This window comes from Phragmites australis, chromosome 23 (assembly GCF_958298935.1).
Source record: "Phragmites australis chromosome 23, lpPhrAust1.1, whole genome shotgun sequence".
NCBI classification, from domain to species: Eukaryota; Viridiplantae; Streptophyta; class Magnoliopsida; order Poales; family Poaceae; genus Phragmites; species Phragmites australis.
This window is the reverse complement of record NC_084943.1, coordinates 14,409,356-14,422,886: the sequence shown is the minus strand read 5'-3', so window position 1 is coordinate 14,422,886 and position 13,531 is coordinate 14,409,356. Positions and strand designations below refer to the sequence as shown.

General features: G+C 46.8%; 1 protein-coding gene across 1 annotated transcript; it reads left to right on the top strand.

Annotated features, from left to right (window-relative positions):
- Nucleotides 1-12,142: 12,142 nt before the first annotated feature.
- Nucleotides 12,143-13,492, top strand: LOC133905996 (uncharacterized). The gene is made up of 3 exons (XM_062347809.1): nt 12,143-12,399; nt 12,471-13,048; nt 13,119-13,492. Exons 1-3 carry the CDS (start codon nt 12,143-12,145, stop codon nt 13,490-13,492), a joined length of 1,209 nt encoding a protein of 402 aa, XP_062203793.1.
- Nucleotides 13,493-13,531: the final 39 nt, after the last annotated feature.

Below are 13,531 nucleotides of genomic sequence, written 5' to 3'. Positions count from 1 at the left end.
TACATCCAGGACGTGTGGGCACGCCCCCACAAGGGAGCCAGACGGCAACGCAGGTAGTCGGCGACCACTATCAAAGAAGTTAGCCCCACCCGGCGCAGGTCATCGATGCGGTTCAGCACCGGGCGCAGGCACTCATTCTCTGCGGGGGCCACCTCCCATGTCGGCCTGTGGGGTTCCGTCGACGTTTGGGGCAGCGTGAGGCAGTCATGGGGGCTGACGTCGACGTAGACCCAGTCCCGGAGCTAGTCCTCCCATTTGCTGCACAGCACTTGAGGAATATAGAGTTCGCCGAGCCCCTCCCGCAGGCGGAAGTTGCAGTAGCCGACCACCTCCACCCCATCAGATCCTTTCTTCTTCCCAGCTGCTCGGAGGACAAAGAAGTGCCGAAACAGGTTGACCGACAGCAACACTCCCACGAACATCTCGCAGAAATGTGCGAAGATCACCAGAATCACCACCGAGTTCGGGCTCAGGTGCGACAGCTGGATGCCAAATGTGTCTAGCACTTGGAGGAAGAATGTCGAGAACGGCGACACCAGCCCGGCGCGTGGAGGACGGAAAGTTCACCAGTGTCACCACCGACGCCTCCCGCTGGCCGGGGGGCACCATCAGCTTGCGGACCTTCTCCGCCCTCTCCTCGTTCACAAGGCAGGACTTCGGCAGAACGCTGTTGGAGCTCGACGTGTCCTGGCGGCTGCTTCCTGCCCTTAGCATTTTTTGGGGGTGGGGAGTGTGTTGGAGGAGTTGAGAAGAAGGGTGCGCTGCGAGCTGAAGAGGGCGAGAGCTCCCGGTGCGCAAGGAAGAAGAAGAAGATAGAGGTGGCGATCACAAGAATGGCGTAAGGGGCGACAGTTCACTCCCCCTCTCCTTTTTATATCCTGGGGATTTCAAACGGCACTTTCTGCGGCGCATTCTGTGAAGCACGCTCCCCTCGATCGGCACGGACGCCAGGCGAATCTCCCTCTATCTGTGCGGTTGCCAAGCGCACTACCCTTGATCCGCGCGGTTGCCACGCGCGCCTCCTGCCTCGTTATCACTCTCCTCGGAACTCAAAAGGACATGCGCCCTTTCGGTTCCCTGCCTGGGCTGTACCAAAAAGCCTGAGCCGAAAAGACTGCCAAGACCGCAAAACTCCAGCGCCTAAGAATAGGCCACATGGCATCAATGCATGGATCGGCCTCGAAGAAATAAGGACCCCATCCACAGTCTCTGGGCTATTGCCTGCCAATGGGCCCGGGGGCTGCTGTCGGCGACATGGGAACTAGGGGTCCCCGAGTACCAAGGCCAGGACTGCAGAGTGCCATGTGACGCCCTCCCTCGGGGATTGTCTCCCCGAGGTCCGAGCAGACCAAGTTCCGGGAGAGGGCACTCGGGGCCATGAACAGTGGTCCCCGAGTACCTGAGTTCCCTGAGGACCCGAGAAGACCAAGTTCCGGGAGAGGGCGCTCGGGGCCATGAATAGTGGTCTCCAAGTACCCGAGTTCCCCGAGGACCCAAAAAGTACAAGTTCCGGGAGAGGGCACTCGGGGCCATGAATAGTGGTCCCCGAGGACCCAAGTTCCCCGAGGACCCAAGAAGTACAAGTTCCGGGAGAGGGCACTCGAGGCCATGAACAGTGGTCTCCGAGCACCCGAGTTCCCCGATGACCCGAGCAGACACAGTTCTGGGAGAGAGCGCTCGGGGCCACGAACAGTGGTCCCTGAGTACCCAATTTCCCCGAGAATCGAGGAATGGCATATCTGGGAGAGAGTGCTCGGGGCTATGAGCAGTAGTCCCTGAGCACTCACACTTCCCCGAGGACCAGAGAAGCCCCTTGCCGGTGGACCCCACAAGGGCTTAGCGGTGAGGTGTCAATTGGTGAGAGGTCAGATGCTGCATTTAAGAGGGAGCGTGGCCTGTCACTTCCAACCACTCCCCCCACGCCTGCTATCAGTCCCTACCACTACCTGGCAGGGAGGTGTGGAAGCATTTAATGCGGCGGATCCCATCCCGTGTCATCCGGCATGCCTCGGGATAACGTTGTAGGGCTCGAGGCATATCGCCTACCGCTCTGATGTGTCGGGCTTGCTCTGACCGGGCGGGCACGCGGGGTTGCTCAGTGGCTTCCCATTTGGGCCCTCCCCACTGCACCCGCTGAAAAGCGGGATGATGACGACATGACCGAACGGGGGCGCATTTTCAACCCCCCGTAACATCAAACTACAGCCCATGATGGTTGCTTTCCATTTATAGCGCCTTGTAACTCACGCCATCCTTTCTGGGCACGCTAAGCCGCCCCGACGGGGTATAAAGGAGGGGCGGGCTCCCCAGAGAAAAGGAGATCGAGCTCGCTGCGGATCAAGTTCTTCGAGAAGGGTTTCTTCAAGACCAAGACAAGCTAATGAAGCTCTAGACTAAGACAGGCATCCTTGTAACACAACATATCCTCAGAGAGGCATTCCCTGAGCATTTGTAGCATGCACACAGGAGTAGGGTATTACGCTCCGTGTGGCCCGAACCTGTCTAAAATCCCCTGAGCATTTATTTTCTCCTGCATCCGATCATCCATCCCACCTGCATCTCATTTACTCCCATTTATTTCACGTACGAGGTAGATTCAGAACCATCCCCCTGGCCGAATCTCAAAGGGGATCCCTCCGGATCCTCGCTTGTGGAGTTCATCCTCCGACAGCGAGGTGCTCACAAGTTTGTTGAAATCGGCAAACTCGTGTGCCAACAACCAGTCTTGCATCTTCGAATTGAGACCGTTAACGAAGCTGTATTGTTTCATCTCATCGGTGCTCACTTCATCTTGAGCATATTGTGCAAGGTGGTTGAACACATGCACATATTCCATCACCGATCGGCCTCCCTGCTTAAGGTCCATGAACTCCCATTGCTTGATCTCCACAAGACCCTTGGGAATGTGGAAATCCTGGAATGCCTGGCAGAACTCCGCCCAAGACACCTGATGATTGGCGGGGTTCATGGCCAAGTAGTTGGACCACCACGCGCCCGCCGGACCTTAAAGCTGATGAGTGGCGAAGAGCGTCCTCTCGTGGTCTTCGCATCTAAGGAGGGCGAGCTTCTGCTCGATCGTCTGGAGCCAGTGGTCAGCGTCCAGAGGATCCTCAGCCCACGAGAAAACTGGCGGCTGAGTCCTCAGGAAATCTGAGAAATCATCTCGGCGCCCGGCTCCACATCCTCCATGAGGGGCCGTGTTGCGCACGAGGGCCTCAAGGAGCGCCTGATTTGTCTGGTGGTTTTGCTCAATTCGCATGAGCACTTCCGCCATGCTCGGCGGTGGAGGTGGCGGAAGGTTGTCCTCATTAAAACCCTTGGGAAGATCTCCCAAACTGCCACGGGTTCTCATCCTGTTGTGACGATGAGAAGAAAGAGAAGCGAAGGTTAATTCCTGACATAGGTGAAAAATCGAACTCCATCTAATACTATTTTGCTATGTTGATCTCGCTTACTTGGATCCGTATATTATATATTGATGAAAATACATGTCCAAAGGCATGATGCAAAATGAGCAATGAACATTAAAGTATGCTCGCTTTTGAACTACACGTATCTTTCTCAAATGCATCTCACCCCATCAAGCATCACAACCACATACGTTATACTTAGGGGTATAATATAGCAAATTATGCATACTGACAGGAAAATTCATAAGCCGCCCGCTCACACCGTCGATGTTCAAGCCTCACAAAGCCATAGCTATGAAGGTATTCGGCTCGCCTTACCATTAGATTTCCATGTGGTGAGTAAGGTAAGTGCTAAAGCCAACTACTCTGACGATCAGTCTTAAACGATGCAAGCGGTCTATGGTGTCCGGTCTTCGTCTATCTGGGCAGGACAAAATACCATCCTAGCACCGCCCACATCTCGTCTCATACTCACCACTTATACAACCATCTCAACCTCAACAAGTGTATGTAACCATAAGAAGATCCTATGCTCATGAACAACGGAACGCGCCATCGTTCGACTTCTACTGAATGACCTAAGCATGGCTAAGCATATAAGTCGAACTCATGTCTAGACATTGACAACACCTCAAGGCTACAAGGAATGTAAATACACAAGTATTCAAAGTAGAAGAATGCAATCGGCATAGGTTCTACCCATTGGTACCCGACACTGAGTCACTAAACATGCATACATACATAAGCACATTTCATCAATTTTAGACTTATCCAATTACATAAGAGGGATCAATATGCTTAGTTGCTTGCCTTGCTATTTAGGTGAATGCCCAAAATCTCCTTCGCTCTCCTGGAACACCGGCTCCACGTTCTCTAAAAAGAATAACGCGTGCAATACCACGAATATGGATGAAATGCAACAATGCATGCCATAGGATGCGCAAAACAAGTTAAAAGTGCAAACATGCGAGCTAGAACAAAATTGGGACTCAAACCAATTTGAAAAGTGGCTGAAAGTGTGGAACCTCCGGACATATGCGGACTATGCGCAAAATTATGCAGAACATCCAGATATTTGCACAACTCAAGCAAACTCCGGACTATCCGGACTTTTCTCCGGATACTCCGAACATGTGCGGACCCTCTGGACTTTTGTCCGGACACTCCAGACCTGGCTGAAAATGTGTTTTTCGACGATTCGTCGATTGATTCAACTCCAAACTTGAATCTATGCTACATACACCTGCTCATATACTGTACCAAATGTTCTAGACTAACTTTGTAGCTTAACCCTAAGAAAATCTTGAATACAATTCAAAATACCATTTTTCCAGAAAGTGTGGACCCTCCACACTTTGGTGCGGAACCTCTGCACATGTGCGTACTATCCGCACTTTTATGCGTATACTCCGCACTTCTCAAAACTCTCCTGATTTTGGGAAAAACTTGCCAAATCAAAATGTGATCTTTTCCAAACTAAAGAGGAACATGTTTGAGATAGTTTATGGAGTCTAGAATTCATTCATCAACCTAGTAACTTGATTCCTAGCTCAAAACTCATCTAAATCTTCATTTTGGTCCAAAACCTCAAAAACTTATGAACTTTGCTAAAACTCGAAATCGATCAACCAAACCACGAATTCTTACCATTGGGAGCCTAAGAGACTTACTCAAGATGCTTGTGGAGTTGGGTAACCGTTAAGGAGTGGAGGAAATGGAGGGAAATCGAAGAACTCTGGTGTTCCTTGTGCTTCAACCAAGAACACCAAAAGACATCAAATCCAGCTCGAATCTTTCTAGAAAACAAAAATGAATTGGATGGATGAGTAGCTTATGAGCTCTAGAATGCAATGGTACTACATGCATACCTTCAATCCTTCGGATTTTGGAAGAAAATGGAGAGAGGGAGTGAGAGCTTGAGTGGGAGGGGGAGCTGTAGTTGCTGCTGCACGTGTGGGAGTGAGGGAGCAGGTGGGAGAGAGAGAGAGGGCAGGTGGGCTACCCATTTGAGTAGTTGGAGGGTGGGGCCACATGTGGGGCCCACAGGTAAGTGAAAAGGGTCCATGTTCGCTGCGAATTCAATCCTTTTCTCTTCTGGATTTCTTTCCCTCATCCAAATTATTTCAATGAATTGCATTAGTATTCTGAATTATAATTACGTAAAATTAAACATAATACTTAAAAAGCATGATTATGGTTAATTACATGATTAAGAATTTGGGACGTGACAATCATCACGGAGGTCAATTCAGTCGGGGAGCCCACGAGACCTAAAGTTGTTCTAGGGCCGTTCAAAACAGCAATCAGGTGTCTAGTGAGGGACCATGTTGCAATCACATATAGAAGCTGGAGAGGCAAACGAGATGACATGTGGGTGGTTCCCGATAACATCAAGGATCTTATGTGGGGCAAGTTGGTGGCAAAGTTTGAATACCCTGAAGGATCCAATAGGCAGCAGCAAGGTGAAGAAAATGTTGTGAGCCTTGGTGGTCGTCGGAGCAGCTGCACGTCTGCGGGGTTTGCAGAAAAAGAATTGGCCCATTACCCTGTGGGTGACATCACAGAAAGCAAAGTGTGCAAGCTTGTCGTGTCCACCTTGAACATTACTACCACGGTGGCTATGGGGTAGGTCAACCAATGTGTGGAAGGAGCTCTCTTCAACGATCTTTCGATACCTTGGGGATACTCCAAGGTCCACGTGGACTCCGTGCTAAGGCTGTACCGTAAGATTGACATGGATTACCCCAGAGAGATGGGTTCCAAGAGGCTCGGATCAAATGTGAGTGGCTTCGTTCTGTGACCTAAGCGCTACATAGTGTTTGAAGATGAGACTGACAAGTTGTCTGATGTGGAGTCGAACCCACCACACAAAATTTCTCTGACTCCTCCACGGTCGCCACCACCGCCACCCAGAATAGAGACAACTCCTCCCACTCCGAAGTTGCTACCAAGGGAGCCAACTCCTCCCTCTCAGAAGTCAGCACCAGTGCCACCAAGAGAGGCAACTCCTCCCCCTCCGAAATTGACAATAGCTGCATAGTCTAAGAATTTGAGTTCATCTTAGAAGTCGGCTTCATTCTAGAAGCAAAGGGCACCTAAGAAGGCAGCACCTGAGAAGTTGCCTTATGAACAAACACCAGAAGAAATCAGAGCGATAGTGGACGCCAGTGTCAAGAAATTCTTTCAGAAGCCAAAGCCTGAGAAGAAAAAACCAATTTGTGCAGAAACACAGAAGTTTTTCTTGAAGATGGCCAAACCTGTTGAGCATAAGAGTAAATGAGACTATGTGTGCATCAAAAGCAAGAAATACTTGAAAGAGTCTTCTATTGACCAGATATGACAAGAACAAAATTTAGAAAGATTTCTTGAAGATGCTAAAATGACAAAAGAGCAATTTCTAGGCGAGTCCCTAGCACCAAAATCAGTCGAGAGATGGCAATTTAAGTTGGGAGAACTCTTGGTCGCGCCAAACGTGTGGGACAAATTGACCTTTCAACTTCGGAAATTCCATACGTGGTACATGAAGGAGTCGCGGGATGGTAGAGAAATGTTCGAGGCTAGATACAAGGATCGAGATTTTCTCCACGGGGACGACTCTATTTATATATTATTTGAGAAAATATATCGACTGTACCAGCAAGATACCCTCGATATATCTATCTTGAGTTGTTGGACTCTGTAAATGCCGTATACATATAATTCATAGTATACATTCATGTATCATTGGATTGAATGTCTTAACTTATTCCTTACGTAGAATGGAGGTACAAAGATGCAGGACAGAGGGCATCAACCATGTGGGATTCATCGACCCACATCATGTAAATCCGACAATGATGCAATCCGATCCAAAAGGAACCAAGGACTATGCATTGAAGTGTATTCTGGAACTACAATTGAAGAAATACATATTTTTACCCTACCACTTTGGGTATGTGTTTCTCTTTATGAATGTTGTACTCTTTTTGAGCATTACATAGTTAAAAATTAGGATCAACTAACCTATGATGACCTATGTACATTTATCACTGGATCCTTCTTTTCATCCAGCCAGACATTAGCAAGATCGTTGTTTTCGACTCACAGAATATCCAAAAGAAACCTACCAACTCGTCATTGACTTGCTATAAAGGTAAAACCCGACTATTTCGTTATTACTCTTATAATATTTTATTACATTGAATCTAAATCTACTTACAGTAATAATCACACACATGCAGAATATACCTATGATACATTAAGAAGAGTGTCAGACATCGGCCATTCGCGAAAGAATAGATTATTCGACATGACTTTTTTTTAAGGAAGCAGAGCCTAGGTAATAATTTATGTGGTTTTTATATAATGGAATTCATGCACGGATTCAACGGAGACGCGTCGTACCACGTGGTCGATGTTAAGGTATACGACATACATCTTGCTGACTAATTTTCAGGTCCAACACTGTTTATAAGGATTGATTTCTTCAATTGTTGAAATTGCAGCTCCTCGCGCTGTCCAAAGATCGACTCATGGCTATTGAAACCATCGCACTTCAAAAACAATTTGTCGGGTTCATCAATGACCAAGTCATCAGTCCAACTGGTGAGTTCCATGAATTTGGCTCCTCTCTCGTTACCTTCATCCAACCAGAAAAAACAGAGTTCAGAACCTTCGATTAGCAAAAAACTTTAAACTCTTTTTCATTTTCTAATGAAACCTCATATGTATGCGATGTATATATACTGTGACGAGACTTGATATTTTAGAAATAAAACTTATATGTGCTTATGTATATATGCTGCGATAAAACTCGACGTCTCGTAAATTAAATTTATGCGTGTGTCCATAAATATACTGTATACTATTGCCGGCAACCGTCAAAATTTGAAAATGCCACGAAATTAGCGGCAATCACCACATTTTAAAAATAGCGGAAAATACCTATCAGTGCTGGTTGGTAAAATAAACTAGCAATGATATGTGTACTATTAATTCCAATTTAATTCACAAACCGCACTGATAGTTATTTTCAATGCCGGTTTCATATACTGTATTGGTAGTCACGAACTACCAGTACTGAATAATCAGTATCAGATTAAAATTGACACTGATAAGATTTTAAAACTGATATTGTTCTATCTGTTTTTTAGTAGCGAGGTCTTCACCTCCCGGCTGAACGGGCAGATCGGATGCACTCCTGCGGCCAGTTACGGTCGGCGTAGCACATGGTGAGGCCAAATACTTTATCGGGCAACTCGCCAGACGTGCCGTTGTCAAAGCCACGGTTGGCGATGGCTCCCGACGGGAGGTCGCCCGTGAGCTTTACTAGGTTCACCTGGTACGTAGTGGCTCGCGGTGGTGAAGTTGCCCGTGGTCGAGCAGTAGGGCCCTAATGGCACGTAGGGCTGGCCAATCACAAGTACTGCGGCTCCGGCGAACCACAAGACGACGGTGAGGAGGAGGAAGCGCCGTGGAGCCATAGCTAACGATGAAGGAGCTGTGGCTTAGCTGGGTACATAGGTAGGCAGGTAGTAAACTTCAATACCTGCGTTCCAACAGGTTTGAGCTGTTCAACACGGTGTCCAAGTCAACTTGAACGACGGGACGACAGTGACGGGAGTTCACTGTCATTTGCTTTATTTATGATAATTAGTTATAGATAGCATCTAATTTTTATTGTTGTGATATATATAGAGAAAAGAAGTTAGTGGAAGTAGAGATAAAATTAATGTGGAGGGAAATTTTGTTTATATAGAGAGAAATTTTAAAGAGCTAGTTTTTAAATAAGAGAAAATAAAAAATAGCTCTAAGTATTATGAGTATAAAGAATTAAGAATAGAATTATTTGAAGAGTATGTTGAGAGAAATAAAAAATAGCAATTAAAGAGAACTATTGGAGCTGCCTAAAGGAGCATGCAGGACTGCTTCTATGGTCGCATTGGCGAAGGAAAAAAGGCGATTCGCAAGTGCAAGGAAATTTAAAATTATTGAAAAAAACAGCAATGCCATCTTCTCTTAAAATTGGACGACAGCTACAGCACCAATTACCAAAGAGATGGGCATCCATGCCAACTGACCCCTTTAGGCCTTCTCCAACGGAGAAGCCATCGGCTCGGTAAAATATTGTAGCGGTAGATTTGCAGCTCGCTTTGTGTCGGGAGGCTCTCCAACAGAGACGGCAACGACACCTACAGTGATACGGGAATGGAGAGAGGGAGAATCGGCAGCGGCAAATCTACCGTAGAAAAGGAGGCTTTATTACTGTTCTCTAAGTATGCGTGTGGGTTCAGAGGAAAGAGGAGAGAAATGAAAGGTAGAAATAGGATGTCCGTTGGAGATAGAAAAAATAGAGTATATTGTAATAGTGATAATAGATACTATAATAGTGTTATAAAAGGTAAATTTTCAAAATTTTTATTGAAGATGATCTTACCCTTCACTTCTCCCCAAACCATATCATGAGCCCCCTTGTTGTCTTGCAATGCAATCCCAAGACAAGGTCAATGCCATCGTCCACACCAAGTGGTCTTCGATTTAGTTCTTCGCTACCCGTTAGTATTAGCACGGAGGAAGGAGGTCGTGGTCATGGACTCATGGCAACAGTGGCGACACAGGTCCTCTTCATTGGCAGCCTCATGACGAAGAAGACGGGGATTTCCTAAGTTATTTTCATGAACAGTAGTCGTGCTACAGTGTTTTGCTGCATTTAATGTACACCCTCTCATATAATACTGTCCCTTTCACTGTTTATTCATGACTTTTCTCCCTGCCGTCAGAGTAACCGGTTCCGAGATTTCCATGATCTTTGCTGTTATCTAGAAGTACAAGTTAGTTCTTATAATTTTTTACTTATTTGACAGCAATAAAGAAGTTTTGAAAAGAATTTTCTAATATGTGAAAAAGTTAGTCGAGTACGTTTCTGGGCGAAGCGGCCATATCACAAAAGAAAATGCTTGAAAAGGACTTCACCAAAAAAGGATCTAGAAAGTTGTACCAAAGGGTGTACGTTATAATGCTTAACGCTTAAGTCATAAACACATATTTCATATCTTGCATGAATTTGTTGGTTCCTAATTCCAGATTTCCAGTTCTAAATCTCCTCAATTCCAAAATCAATAAAGGGAAATGGGTTGTTCGGTGTGATAGAGGTTAAAATAGCATGGTCAGTGTGATGCGAAGTGTCTCCGCATCCGGTTTGTATCCTCTCACACCAATTTCATCAGTTCCTGAAGACATTGACATGTGATTAAACACTGTTGGTCCCTGAAGACTTAATTCATTAACGAATTTGCATTGGTGAGCGGTTTCTGCATGGCGTCAGTATTCAACTCGTCTTTCAATATTGTTATACGAGTAAAATACACCAGCTATCTTTAAACTTGTCGTACACAATCCATAAGCATTTAAAATGCAGTTTTAAGTCCCTAAACTTATTAGGTGTGCCATTTGAGGTCCAAATCTCCCTCATTAGCATGATTAGGCACCAAGATCAGCACGTTTAAGTGTGCCACATAGGCATAGACACTACGTGAAAAAAGTGTTTAAGTGACGCGTGATAACCAGTATTAGTGATAGATTACACATCCATCATCCCAAACGCATTATTGATGAATCATCATAAGTAATAGGATACGATTCGTCACTTAAAAGGTTATAGATGATGGATCATAACTGTAAGCCATCATTTATAATGTCATATATGACAGGTCGTAATAGTACCTCGTCACTTAGAATTTATGAATATTTTTCATATTTTTGGATAAAAAAAGTCAAAAATATATATTTTTTCATCAGAGCCATTCTAATACAGGGGACATCACATATGCCCATAAACCATGCCACTTTTCAAACTGTTTTTCAATCAAAGTTCCATGGGCCTGTAACCTATGACTTCCCCTCGCACGCGTAGTAATAAGAGGGCGGTAAGACCTAATCATGCCACTATGCTATGCTTACCATCTTCTGAGAGGGCATCTCAGATGACAGCAGACGCTTATTATTATAAATTTTTTTATCTGAAGTTTATTTATTTAATTATTTAAGTTAGAAAATGTAAAAAAAAACTCTTCCTTTTGCGGAGGCAGGAGGAGGGGATGAAGGCCGGCCACCGGTGCTCGGAGACATGGAGAAAGCCCAATCAGCTAGCCCGCTTGTTTTAACTCCCGCCAAAACCATGACCCGGTGTCCCAGAGTTGACCTTTCTTCCTGAGAAATTATGCTGAGCCTCCTCCGGGTTAGACCATCTCCAGCAGCTACCTCAAAATTTCATCCCCAAAAACACTATTACAGCCTCCCCTATCACTATTACAGCATCCCTCAATATATCCATCTCCAGCAGATACTCTATATCTCATCCACTATCTTCTCTCCCCTCTATTAAAATTATTATTTCCCAACCGCCATAACCGTCTGAGGGGCAATGTTTTGTCGCATGATCCCGTTGCAGCAGGCATTGAAACGCACGTTAAAAATTAGTGTGTCGAATTATAATTTGTTAGAAAATAAATTCGGGGACAATATATTTCCATTAAATTTTGAGGGATAAATCTGTATCGCTGCACCTGCACGTGAGCATTGGAACGTGACCTGGTGCAATGTATCCTGGAAGCTTGTGGCGAGGCTTCCCCTAGAAGGCTCATGAGAAGTGGCTTGTCGGGGAAGGAGGGGCGGTGTCTTCCGTCAGAAGGATCGTCGTGAAGGTCCCTATATATACACGGGTGAGGTCCTCACAATTGGCAAGCCACCAACAAATGGATCGTCGTGAAGCTTGGAAGGAGACCGTGAGGGAGTTGTGTTTCGGAAATGACTCTTCCGATGAGGAAGATAATTTGTTCCTTGCCACTGTGAGCGCCTTGCATGAGTCGGAGGCATCACAGCGGGGACCTTGGGGTGGTTCAGTGCCAGGCCGTCGGCGTATCGAGCGGAATCGCCTGGAGGGTCATCATAGGTTGTTTAATGACTACTTCGCCGATCACCCGGTGTACCCAGATTACATCTTCCGTCGCAGGTAATGTTATTAAAAGGAAGTGTGTTGTCGCAGTATTATGATGAGACGTCTTATGCTCGGCACTCCTGCAGGTTTAGGATGAAACGTGACCTGTACCTCAAGATTGTTCAGGCAGTTGCGGACCACGATCCGTGGTTCCAGCAGCGGAGGAATGCTGCAGGAGAGCTCGGCCTGTCGCCGTTGCAAAAAGTAACAGCGGCGTTTCGCATGCTCGCGTACGATGCTCCCGCCGATTCTCTCGATGAGTGCCTCCGGCTAGGGGAGGCCACTATCATTGAGAGTATGAGGCGGTTTGTGCGAGCCGTCGTCGGGGTGTTTGGCGACCAGTACCTCCGCGCTCCGAACGAGGAGGACACCGCACGCTTGATTGCTACAAACGAGCGAAGAGGGTTCCCCGGGATGCTCGGAAGCATCGATTGTATGCACTGGAGGTGGAAGAACTGTCCCACAGCGTGGGCCGGTTCCTACACGGGACATGTGAACTCTCCGACGATCATCCTAGAGGCAGTGGCGTCGCAGGACTTATGGATTTGGCATGCTTTCTTCGGCATGCCTGGTTCGCTAAACGACATCAACGTTCTGCACCGCTCCCATCTCCTCGACAATCTTGCCGCTGGCGTGGGTCCCCAGGTACATTACTCCGTTAACGGTCACGATTACACCATGGGGTATTTCCTGGCAGATGGTATCTATCCGGAATGGGACAATTCCTTGTCCAGTTGGGAGGAAGCGGCAGCACTTCATCGTTCAGCAGGCGGCGTTACGGAAGGATGTCGAAAGGGCCTTCGGGGTCCTGCAATCTCGGTTTCCCATAGTCAGGGGAGCAACGAGGCTATGGGACGAGGAAACACTTCACAACATCATGACCGCCTGCATTGTCATGCATAACATGATAATCGAGGATGAGAGACCTGATGGGGACGTCGAGCACGTGTACGAGGGTGCCGGTGTTCCAGTGGAGCCATCACACACCCCATCCGCGACACTTCAAGCATTTGCCCAAAGGTATGGGATGATAACTAGCAGGCAGGGGCATCACCAGCTCCGTGAGGATCTTGTCGAGCATCTGTGGCAGTTCCACGGAGTCGAGTAATTTGTCACGTGTCCTTTGGTAGTCAGTATTACGTTAAAT